The 13,294-nt window shown below is 36.1% G+C and overlaps 1 protein-coding gene across 1 annotated transcript; it reads left to right on the forward strand.

Annotated features, from left to right (window-relative positions):
* Window positions 1-1,594: 1,594 nt before the first annotated feature.
* LOC131614069 (uncharacterized) lies at window positions 1,595-2,737 on the forward strand. Its single transcript, XM_058885696.1, has 2 exons — window positions 1,595-2,081; window positions 2,193-2,737. Exons 1-2 carry the CDS (start codon window positions 1,595-1,597, stop codon window positions 2,735-2,737), a joined length of 1,032 nt encoding a protein of 343 aa, XP_058741679.1.
* Window positions 2,738-13,294: the final 10,557 nt, after the last annotated feature.

A 13,294-nucleotide genomic window follows, 5' to 3' on the forward strand; every position in this document is an offset into this window, starting at 1 on the left:
AAAAGAGTATCTCATGTGCTATTTGAGGGGATTTTCCTGAGTCAGATGGAATTTTCCATCTTTTTGTTACTTGTAGCTTAGCGTGTAGTGTTTGGCATAGGAATTTTAGGTGGCTAGGAGTTCAAGTAGCTCTTCTTAGGTATCCTAATATTCACTTTTAGATCTTTTTATTCTTATGAAGTATAGCTAAGGTTAGGGGATGTTTTGCAATGATTTGGCATTCGATGGTGTGAACAATTTATTTTGTGCATAACAATAAGATTTTCTCTGTCAATTCAACAAACATGGAAGATGTAAAGGATAAGAGTATTTTTTTTTTTGCTTGGAATTGGTCTCTTTACAGGCCAGCATCTAGGGATGGCAATTGGTAGGGTTTAGGTAGCGCATTATAGAACTTGTCCCCATACAAACAGACTAAGAAAACATTTACCCGAGCTCATACTCATGTGGGCATAAACGTTTGTGCTCATAGTCGTCCCCTAAGGATACCTAAGTACCCATACCCATACCCTTTTATTCACATTTCTAATAAAAAAATGATCAATTATAATTTACCATGTCATTTTTAAGTTGTTGACAACATTAGAAAAATCATGGATGTTATTCTTCAGTTTAGAAAAAGGGCCAAGGAGGTGGAAGCTTTTTGGGAAAATCTCAACAAGAAGGAAGATTTGCTTCGTCTAAAATCTAGGCAAACTTGGTTATCGGAAAGGGATAGCAACTTTCGTTTCTTCCATTGTTCGTTGAGAAGTAGAAAGGGGCGGAATTCCTTGTGTTCTCTTGAGTCCAATAGGGGGAGATTGGAGGATGTGGACGACATTAAAAGCTTCATCTTCGATTACTTTAGAGGCTTCTTTAAAGAGGAGGAGGGAAATAGACCGCTTCCTAATGACTTAGGTTTTGCAAAGTTGTCTATTTTGGATAGGGAGATGTTGGATGGTCCGTTCCTTGAGGTGGAAGTAAAGGAGGCAATATGGTCGTGTGATGGGAATAAGAGTCCGGGGCCGTATGGTTTCACGTTGGAGTTTTTCAAGTCGTTTTGGAGTTTGCTTAAGGAAGATATTATGAGATTTTTTTCGGATTTTCATTCCAAAGGAAAGCTAGTGAAGTCCATAAAATCTTCCTTCATAGCTCTTATCTCAAAATCTAGTAACCCTCAAGATTTGAGCGAGTATCGCCCCATTTGCTTGGTAGGGAGTCTTTACAAGATTCTAGCTAAAGTGATGGCCGCAAGAATCAAGAAGGTGATTGGAAAGTTGGTGTCTTCTAATCAAACCGCTTTTGTTCCGGGAAGAAATATGATGGATGGAGTTGTGTTGGTGAATGAAAATATTGATTGGACTAAAAGATTCAAGAAGAGTTGTTTTTTACTTAAGGTCGACTTTGAAAAGGCTTACGATTCCGTTTCATGGGACTACCTTAGATTTGTGCTAAAGAACATGGGGTTTGGGGAAAGTGGCAAAAGTGGATGGAAGAATGTGTGTTCGAAAGTCATATGTCCATCCTTGTGAATGGTAGCCCAACAAAAGACTTTTCGGTTCAAAAGGGGTTGAGACAAGGAGATCCAATATCTCCGTTTCTCTTTGTCTTAGCTATGGAAGGTTTAACGGCGCTTGTGAAGAAATCGGCGGCTACGGGGGATTTTCATCCATTTATATTTGGGGAAGAGGAGAATATGGATATCTTACAATTCGCGGATGACACCATTATTATTGGAGAGCCGTCTAGTGACAACCTTTGGAGTTTGAAAGTAGTGCTAAGAGGTTTCGAGTTGGTTTCGATGTTGAAAATCAATTTCTCAAAAAGCAATGTTTATGGGGTGAATGTTGGTGATTGGTTCTTGAACTCGGTTACTCACTTTCTTGGTTGCAAAAGGGGTGCGGTTCCTTTTTCTTTCCTTGGTATAAGTGTGGGTGAGAATCATAGTAGAAGGAGAGTTTGGTCGAGAGTTATAAATAAAATCAAGATTAGACTTTCGTCTTGGAAAGGGAAATTCATCTCCATTGGTGGTAGAGTGACGCTCATTAATGCGGTCCTCAACGCAATTCCCACTTTCTTACTATCCTTCTACAAAGCTCCGGGTGTGGTTATAAAGGAAATTAGAGGAATCATTAGTAACTTTCTTTGGGGAGGCAACAAGAATAGAAGGTGTATTCATTGGGTCTATTGGACCACGGTTTGAAAACCAAAAGATAAAGGTGGTTTGGGAATTAGATATGTTGGTGAAATTAACAAGGCACTTCTACTTAAATGGAAATGGAGAATTCTAACGGAAGATAATACCATATGGAGTAGATTTTTGGAGGTGAGATATGTTGAGCCGAAGTTGAAGGTGCAAGGTTATATTGAAGAAGGAAATAAATCCAAAGATTCAAAGTGGTGGAGGGATGTTTTAGCTAATGATATCAAGACGGAGTTTGGCGATGACGGTTTCACGAGTAACATTCGATGTACTGTGGGAAAAGGAAAGAAGATTCTGTTTTGGTCTAGCTTGTGGTGGGGGGACCAAACATTTCAAGCCTTATTTCTGGATCTGTTCAATGCTTCAAACAATATATTTGCCACTGTTTTTGATGCTGTTAGCAGGTCTGCGGGAGGTGCTGTTTGGAGTCCGAAAGTGATCTTGGGCTTGGAGGAAACAGTTATTTGTCGCCTCCAGTGTTCCGCTCAGAACTCAGTGGCAGCGGCTAGTTATGCTGCTGGCTGCGGTTCGAATCAGCAGCTGCGAGGAGGATAGTTTTGAATGGCTCCCGAATCTAACTGGGTCGTTTACGGTGGCTTCCATTTCGTATTTGTCTGCTGCAGAGAAAAGTTGTGCTTGGCAGCCCCAAGTGTTAAAAAGGTTGAAATTCTTGTGGAACTTGTCACTTCCGTTCAGGATCCAAATCTTTTCTTGGAGATTCTTTACTTCAAGAATTCCTACAATTGATGCTTTGATTTCTAGAGGAGTGGCTAATATTTCTAGCCCGTGGTGTGTTTTTTGTGGGAACGTTTCGGAGTCGTTGTCGCATATGTTCTTTTCTTGTCATGTTTCTTTGAAGGTCTGGGAGAGGATATTTGGGTGGTTAGGGGAAGATGTTCCCTTTTCTTTTGAAGAGTTCTTAGAGTTCGATGTTGTTCAAGAGAAGGTGAAGGAGGTCAACGTAAAGGTGAAGATCAATTCGATTTGGAGCATTTGGAATATGCATAATTCCATTATTTTCGACCGAGCCTCCTTTTGTTTTGACATGGTGGTGTACAATGTTATGTTCTTTTCTTGGAGTTGGCTAGCTAGATTACTTTTGAACTCTTCTTTCTCATCCTTTTATGAGTAGTACAAATTACCACTTATTTTCTTTTCGAATGTGTAATTCGTTGTATGGGTTGCACCCCTAGTGCGATTTCGTAATCAATTGCTTATTTAAAAAAAAAATTTAAGAAACACTTTTATTAAAATACATATGAGTTTAATAGTGATACATTTAATAAAATTGGAAAGCATGCATATATATATATATATATATATATATATATATATATATATATATATATATATATATATATATATATATATATATATATATATATATATATATATATATATATATATATATATATATATATATATAGGGCATATCATATGAGAATGCCTTTTTTATATGAGAATGTGAGAATAAATCTGAACCATTAGATTTTAAAATAAATGGTGAAGATTATGGGTGAATCTTTTTTTTCTCTCACCTCTATCATTTATTTCAAAATGTAGGAAAGAGAAAAAAAGATTCACCCATAATCTCTACCATTTATTTTAAAATCCAATGGTTCAGATTCATTCTCACATTCTCATATAAAAAAGGCATTCTCATATCATATGCCATATATATATATATATATATATATTTTGCTTGTTCTCTAGTTGTTGTTTTTTTTTCCATGTGGCACCTCTTGTGCCAATTATTGTTTTACTCTATTGTTTTTGGGGTTTTCCCATTTTCTCATTTTTAATATATATTATATATTTTGTCTTTTAAGAAAAAGTTATTTCAGTTGGTGTAGTTATGCTACTTAGCTAACTAACTCATATATCTAAGTATGTATATAAGCTTGTAGTTCTTTTCTTCCCAAACTAATTAGATCTAGTTCAAGTTTTTCACTCTCATTCATTTCTTTTTCTTAGTTTGTTCATGAAGATGAGAATATATGTTATGGTATCATAGATTTGGGTTTTGCCTAGCTTTCTTCTATTTTCTTGCAATATTGAGAAGTCACAATAATAATATTACTAACAACAGTGGCAAAAATTCTTCTTAAAAATCATATGTTGCATTGGCTTCATTTTATATTCGTCCAATGAAGAATTCTACGATGGTGTGTATTACACCTAAATTGGAAGGAGACAATAGTTATGACTAATGGGTGAAGCGGATGCAATGTGCTCTTACCACCAAGAACAAATTTTGATTCTTGTTTGTGGCTATTTTTCTACTTCTAAGTCTCATGAAACAACGTGAAATACTAAAAAATAATGGAGAAACTCGTAAAAAGCTATAAAAGCATAAATAATTTGTAACTTAAGCACTTGTTCCACCGGGTGTGCCGATTTATTTACCGTGAAAATTGGTAAACAAGCGCCGGTCTTCCAAAAATAAAGATTTTTGGTTACTTACAAGATTGACTAGGTTGATCCTAGGATATGTGCTTTATATTTCAAATTCTATTTTTGATAGTTAAGAACACTTCAACACATAACATGTTCTTATTGAAAAGTTTGTTTGATCTATGTGACTTTTGGAGTAAAGTTATGAACTTGTAAATATATTTTTTTCTATAGGTAATGGAATTAATCACAAAACGACAAAGTACAATATAGCGAACACTTACCTCTTTATACACATTAAAGGTAAAATGTTCCAAACATGGAAATTACAAGACGCAAATGAAATGTTAACTGCTCTAAACCACTTCCATGATGATAGCTTTTGATGTTTTTATCAGCTGATTGGCATCTATGTTTGGCTAAAATATAATAGCAGCAAAATGTAATAGAATGTATAAGCCTTGCAAATATAAAAGAACACAACAGGTACAAAAGCAAGATGTTATATGAAATGTCATGACATCAACTCATGACATCACGCCTGCAGAACTGGAATGAAGATTTAGTTTGATACTCAACAGATACAAAATATTTTATGGAATATTATGTAATCCTATGTGGCGCAAATTTAAAGGTGAAAAGAATCAAGTCAGAATATTGAAGATTCAGCAGTTTCAAATTTAGAAGATAAATTAGGAAACTTGTGATTGAAGACCTTTCTTTTAGCAGAAGATATCTGCTGATTTGTAACAGCTAGTAGTGTTGTGATTGTAAGCCCAAGTCCAATTGGGAATATGTTATAAATAGAAACCTTTGTAACCTAGTTTTGTAAGCAAATTGAGTATTGAAAAGATGTAGCCATTAGGGTTTGTAAAGGTAGACCACTCAGTTTGTGGGATGGCTGTCGTGTCCTTCTCGAAACATGTAGGTAAGAGAAGTTATTATTCTCACTCGAAACCTGTAGGTAAGAGTTGAGTATTATGTTCTTGATTGAAGCTATGAAGCAAGATCAAGTAAGTTTTTATTGTTAACTGTTTAAATAGCTGTTGTAGGGTTGTAACAGTTGGTATCACTAGGAAGTGAGCAGAGGTTCTCTTGTCTTGGACGGAGTTCTAAGATAAAGGTTGCATTGGGTAGTGACTAGGTAAGCCAGAGGTTGTTTATCTGTAAACCAGAGGTTGTTTACATAAAAGAGTACTACTGATAGTGAAATCTTCTTCCTAATTTGGTAGCCCCCAGAGTAGGTAGTTAGACTGAACTGGGTTAACAATTCACTGTATTATTTATCTTCTAAAATGTATTATTTGTCTAGTCTTGGATGTTGTAACAACGTGTATAACATCAGGATGAGGTTTAACAGCTTATCCCATTACAAAATCAATGAAGTTTATAATCTGGTTATGTTGACTAAACTAATATGGTCCCAGTACTCATGGAATCCTTCCTATTAGGGAAAATAAAAAATTGGGGATCATTCTATCCTGCCTTAGCCAAGCTGATAACAGATCAGATGTCTTGACATCGTGAGTGACATCCTGAGTCTGTCATACCCGAATTTCAATTGGTATCGTAGCAGGCATCCTGTCTGTCTCTGGATGAGATCCATGGGAGATACTTTCTGGTTGTGCTGAAGGTAGAAGATTGCTTGAACAAGGAGTGTTCATATTATATGGTCCCTTGAAGTGGAGGATGGACCAATATGTAGAAGACCTAGACCAACCTGATCAGTATGTGAAAGGAAGATAATGATGCTTGGACAAGAAGATGTAATTCATAAACTTCATGCGGGAGTGAAGACTTTGGATTGTATTGTCCAATCATTATTCACAGAGAAGAGTATTATCAAAAGCTTCATGCGGGAGTGAAGAATCTGATAAGGTAACCTCTGTAATTAAGGTTTACGATTAGGATTTGATGTTTGGAGTATGGTCTAGTCTGTTGCTTGGTGCAGAAGCAAGCATTTTGTAGGATTAAGTTACATTCAATTCCTGGATGTCATGCTTACAATTGGTTCATGGAGTTAGTATTCTGTAAGTTCTGTTGATATGGCTGTTTTATGCTGCATAGCGTCTGGTGCAACCCTTATTATAAAAGAAAGATTCTAGGGTTATTTAGATCCAACAGAATGTATGGTAGAACCTTACTGCTATAATTAAAGTGTCAAAGATACTTGAGTAATTTCTCAAGTCCACTCATAATGGCATGGTTTATTAGAGCTGAGGAATGTCAACTGATCAATAATATTCATAATCATCTGCAAGTGTGAACCTTGAAGAGTTCAAGGATGGAGTGTTCCTAAAAGGGGGAACTAATGTTCTACTGGATGCTGGGACATTAGTAATGGTATGAAGCTACCAGTTGAAGAACAAATGTTTTGGTGCTAAACTAATGCAGTGTGAGTACATTGGTTTGGAACCTACTCCAGACCTGGAAGAGGAGACATTTGATTATAAGTTGATCAGAACACGATCAACATGTACTTCTACTCCAAATCTTTATTTATGGGAGTTTAGAAGTAAAAGCTCAGTGCTAAAGAAGACTCATGAAGGTATTCCTTTCTGATCCTTTATGTTTAAATTAATATGAGCTTATATCTGGTATCTTCTTCTGATCAAAGGAACCAGATATGTGGATTTTCATTCATAACCATATAGTGGTTGTTGTAGCTGAATAATGTGTCTCAACCATACTGAAATATGGTCATGAATGTTGAGTGCCCTAGTTGTTATCCAGAAAGGGCAGTGTTATGTAGAATCAAGGAAGTTAGATGGCTCAGAAGAATCTGACTAAATTCAGTGTTATGTCATAACTGAGTCTGTTCCAGAAACCTAAATGAGGGAATCTCCTATATAGGTACAGACTATGACATCCATCATCTCAAAATCAGAATAAAAGTCTGAAGAAAAGTTTATTGAGATGTTGGCTATTCTATACCTTGATATGTCTGGATGTTGCTGATAGTTACACTCTATTGTTTCCACCCCAAGTGCTATGAATTAAGATGTTAAAGATGTTAACCAAAAACCATGAAGGATGATGTCATATCAGATGTTACAACATCATCTCAAGGTCTTCAGAGTTTTTGTGGTTATTTCCAAGAGTAAGCAAGGAGGTGATCAGTCAGAATATTCTAGTGTGAGTAGTAAATTCTAACTGACTTACTGATAAGTACTTTGACGGGAGACTTAGTACTTATTAGGTTTAGAACCTGGACGCAAGACTGAGAAGAAGAAATCAGTCAAGATGAACTAGTGTGAGTAGTAAATCTTACTGAGTAACTAATGAGTACCTTGACGGGAGACTTAGTACTTATAAGATGAGAAGCCCTTTCCAGTTGTGTATTCACGGACTAGTTTGAAATAAATATTAATGTTCACTGTTATCCTCACAAGTTTGGGAAGTTTGGCAATGGAATCTGGTGAAGCATACTGATTATGTAAAATATCTTGATGGGAGCTGGATATTTGCAATATTTGTATGAAGAGAAGAAGTATGTGATGAAGAAAAAGCTCTACACAAAAATACATCATCACTACTGTTGAAGACACCAGAGAGACAAGGCTCAGACTTATCCGCTGAAGATTGATTTATGGTTATACAATTATAGTTTCTTCTACTTCAAGTTGCACAGTGTGGCAATCTGAATCTTGCGTAGCAAGCAAACTTAAGGTTCTAAATTTGAAAACTATGACAAATTCCAAATGAAGGGTGCTTCAAGGACGAACATCAAAGATGCCCTAAGTTTGTATATCTCAGAGGGAGTAAGATAGTATGGAGATCAGCAAGGACAATGTTATTCTGCTTCTTATCAAATGGAAAGTCTCTCAAAGACTAATATTTTAGCCAGAAGAACAATGTCATACGAGATGTCATAACATAACTCAAGACATGTTTCATTCTTTAGATTATCATATATAAACATGTATTGATGATGTATATCACTTATTCTGATATAGTGCATGTTCCAACCATTGCACAAGTCCACCTGATGCAGTTTTGTTTCAAATAACATCTCTTGACTAAGACATTTGTTAAAGTCCAAGTAAATTGTTTAAATTGCTCAGGTTTCTAGAGTCTTTTCCGTTTCATTTTTTTGAGTCTTGTTTGAGTCTCTCATGTTCTTCTTTCGGATATGAGTTAAGTCTAGAGTCTAGGTTATGTTTGTTAAATTGTGACAAGCATAGGGTATAAGGGTAATGGTCAGACATTGTTTAGTCTGAGGTCATTCTTTACAGTTGTTTTGTAAAGATATTTTTTTAAGTTTAGATTCTTGTTTCGAGTCATGAACACAAATTTTTTCTTGTGTTCTAATTCATTCTATAGAGGATTGTTATCTATATGGATAGTCAGAGTAATTAAGTCTTGAACACGGGTTGTCTGGTGTTCTGAGTGAATCTAGTAGTTGAGTCACCTCTTATGTTCTAGGAGAGGAAGGTGTGTAAGATGTGTCTACTCTCAGGTTGAGGGGGAGTGGAGTGTATTTTCTTCCTCGTGTGCATCATCTAATGTTAAGGGGAGAAATCTGAAGAAAAAGTATACTGTTGTAAACATAGAAGTTTTTCTCAGGCAGATGTACAATGTCTGGATGTCCCAAGGGATGTTGGAACATCATCTTCAGAATTTTGAATGTGGTGCTATGAAGAATGACATCCAGAGGCGACCTTATCAACTGACTGTTTATATCAAGATTGAAAAAGCAACACTATTGTCTAAAGTGGCAGTTTTGACATAATGTGGATAAGAATGGGCAGATTCTGATCTAAGTGTTAGTGGTATGTTCTGGAAATACATTACTACTATCAAGATGAAGTCTTCTATTGATGTTGATGAATGTTTAGTGTCAAGTGATCATCTACAGAAGGAAAATTGTTTGTTCATGTCAAGGGAAGATGTGCTGATGTAAATTTGTGGAGCATACTTGTATTATCAGATCCCTCAGGAGGATGTGAAGAACATCTGTGAGTAATAGGTGAAAGAATGCAACAATGAGTGTGTTCAACTGGTTGGCCGAATAAAGAGTGAGCTCTTGAAAACATGAAGATGATTCTTATGTTTCCATTCATTAGTGCAAGTTTTGCTTAAAGAAGCACGGGTTATCTTGGACAGGAGGAGTTATTAGTCCTTTTTGGCTGTCATTTTTTTGGTTTTCTCAAGGTTAGTGGAAGAGGTTTGGTTTGTGTGCATGAGTAGTAAAAAGGTGACAATGTCTGACAGGATATCATGGCATGTTTAACGACATAGTATCTGTTGAGTCAAACAGGGAAAATTTTATTGATACTATCTCTACGCATCAATGGTCGGTGTAAAGCTTACTTGTTAACTATGCATGCGTTGGGTTTAAAGATAACTCCTTATAGAATAATTACTCAAAAACCGACTTGGAAAGAGTAATTGCTTTTGGGAATGTTTCCTAATTACGCCTTTGACCATGGACCAAGACCAAGACCATCGTTAATTTCTAAGAATTCAAGTGGCTATATAATGGTGTCATCTCCGCCCTTCAGTCTCAGCATATCTCGTATAATTTTTCGTTTAGTATGAGGTTCGTTTGTCTTAAAATAAGTTGTGTCTGGGTTTGGTTTTGTGATGAGTTATTATGCCAAATTCTGGCCAGAAATAGAGAAACGAGGGTTGAGGATGTTGTGTGTTTCTATCTTGAGTTCTTATGTGAGATCACCAACAAGATTCTGTTCTTATGTATGGTCATGCCTATTAAAAGACCTTGTGAAATTGTGATTTGTGATCCGAGTTATGAACACAATTGTGATTTGTGTTCTGAGTTACAGGAAGTAATGGATTCCTCCCATATCTTCTTTCTCACATACACCATAGGGTGTGTACTTTACAGAGGAAGTTGATGGTGATGTCCATCCAAATGCTATGACATTGTTACAAATCTTTGTCATATTATGGCTAAGAAGGGGGAGAGTCATCCGAAGGTATTCTGAAGTCCCCTAATGTCAAAAGAAACAAATGATTATTTAAAGACTGTGTGGACTGAAGATGTTATGATGTGGTTCAAAGATACTATGAAGACTTGAAGAACAGGAGATATTGAAGCCTAATTCTGAGAATGTAAAAGACTTGTTCTTCTAAAAGGTTGTATCTTTGTTGTCTTGAAAGTTGAAGCTCATATTTGTTTTGCTGCAATATAATGTATGTATAATTTTAGCCAAAATAAGCCAAATGGGGAGATTGTTGATTTTTTATTGGCTGATTGACATCTATGTTTGGGTAAAATATAATAGAAGCAAAATGTAATAGAATGTATAAGTCTTGAAAATATAAAAGAATAAAACAGGTACAAAAGCAAGATGTTACATGGAATGTCATGACATAAACTCATGACATCGCGCCTGGAGAACTGGAATGAAGATTCAGTTTGATACTCAACAGATACAAAATATTCTATGGAATATTATGTAATCCTATGTGGCGCAAATTTAAAGGTCAAAAGAATCAAGTCCGAATATTGAAGGATCAAATCAGAATATTGAAGATTCAGCAGTTTCTAATTTAGGAGATAAGTTAGGAAACTTGTGATTGAAGACCTTTTATCTTAGTAGAAGATATCTGTTGATTTGTAACAGCTAGTAGTGTTGCGACTGTAAGCCCAAGTCCAATTGGGAATAGGTTATAAATAGAAACCTTTGTAACCTAGTTTTGTAAGCAAACCGAGTATTGAAAAGATGTAGTCATTAGGGTTTGTAAAGGTAGACCACCCAGGTTGTGGGATGGCTGCCATGTCCTTCTCGAAACATGTAGGTAAGAGAAGTTATTATTCTCACTCGAAACCTGTAGGTAAGAGTTGAGTATTATTTTCTTGATTGAAGCTATGAATCAAGATCAAGTAAGTTTTTATTGTTAATTGTTTAAATAGTTGTTGCAGGGTTGTAACAATTAGGTATCACTAGGGAGTGAGCATATGTTATCTTGTCTTGGATGGAGTTCTAAGATAAAGGTTTCATTGGGTAGTGACTAGGTAAACCAGAGGTTGTTTATCTGTAAACCAAAGGTTATTTACATAAAATAGTACTACTGATTGTGAAATCTTCTTCCTGGCTTTGTAGCCCCCAGAGTAGGTAGTTAGACCGAACTGGGTTAACAATTCACTGTGTTATTTATCTTCTTTAATGTATTATTTGGTCAGTCTTTGATGTTGTAACATCGTGTATAACATCAGGATCAGGTTTAATAGCTTATCCCATTATAGAACCAATGAAGTTTATAATCTGGTTATGTTGACTAAACTAATATGGTCCCAGTACTCATGGACTCCTTCCTATTAGAGGAAATCAATAATTGGGGATCATTTTGTCCTGCCTTAGCCAAGCTGATAACAAATCAGATGTCTTGACATCGTGAGTGACATCCTGAGTCTGTCATACCAAAATTTCAATAGGACTATTGCACTGACACACTCGTTAAAATTAAAAATACTACCCCCAAACAAAATGGAATTCCGCGTAATCCAAATGCTCCACACAATCGCCATCCAAATTACACTGACAATTAATTTTTCTTCTAGAACCTTAATTTTGTCAAAGAAATTGAGATAATTTCTTAGCTCAAGGTTTGATAAAGGTATGGATTTACCTATACAAGCTCCAACTTTCTCCCAAACTTTCTCCAAAATAGGACAACCAGCAAATAGATGTTGAGAGCTCTCCTCCATTCTGAAGCAGAAGACGCAACAGCAGTCTAAAGGAGATCTCAAAATGCATCTCCTTTTCAATTGGTGTCTTGTCGGATTTCTATCAAGAATAAGTCTCAGTACAAAAAATTTTACCTTAAAAAGGGCTTCTAAATTCCACATGAATTTCATCTTCAGAATCACTGGATCATCCACTGTCGAGGCCTCCCCTCTTTTCGATATTCCTAATGCACATGATTTCACTAAAAAACCTTCATCCTCATTTACGGCCTAAGCAACAGAGTCCTTCTCTCCCTGCACCATTTCTGCCTGTGATAGTAGCTTCGCCAGAAACATGACTAACAAAATCTCGTATTCGTCTTCACTGCCAAGCCAATCTTACACGTCCCAATTCCATACTCCGTTCTCCCAATGAATTGCTTCCGCCATTGACATGAACGGATTTACCTCCCTCACATACAGATCTGGGAAAGCTTTCGACAATGCTTGATCCTCTATACTCACCCATCTCTACCGCATTTTCCATTAGACAAGTTAAACCTTCCATCAGGATTACAAACAATAAGGGAGATAGCGGATCACCCTGTCGCAATCCCTGATCCACTTTAAAATCGTCTGTATAACTCCCGTTAACCAAAACTGACATAAAACTCACATTAACACACGCCTCCATCCACTTCGACCAAAGATTATCAAATCCCATATTTTTAAACACATACCTTAAATAGTTCCAACTGACACAATCATACGCTTTTTCGTAATCAACCTTCAAAATCAAGAAACTCCTACCTTCCCTCTTATCTAAATCAATTAACTCATTGACTACTAAAAATCCGTCCAAAATAGTCCCTCAATCACCTCTTTAAGTCTACTGGCAAGGATCTTCGTTAGGATTTTATGGAGACTGACCACTAGAAAAATATGTCTATACTCCAACAAAGATTGAGGACTGCTCACTTTCAGAATCATAGATATAAAAGAAGATGTGCATGCTTTAATCAAATTCTGATTCGAGTGAAAGTCAGAAAAAACTTCATCACATCTACCTTAATCAGCTCCCAAAA

The sequence above is a fragment of the Vicia villosa genome, linkage group LG6, assembly GCF_029867415.1.
Source record: "Vicia villosa cultivar HV-30 ecotype Madison, WI linkage group LG6, Vvil1.0, whole genome shotgun sequence".
NCBI lineage: Eukaryota > Viridiplantae > Streptophyta > Magnoliopsida > Fabales > Fabaceae > Vicia > Vicia villosa.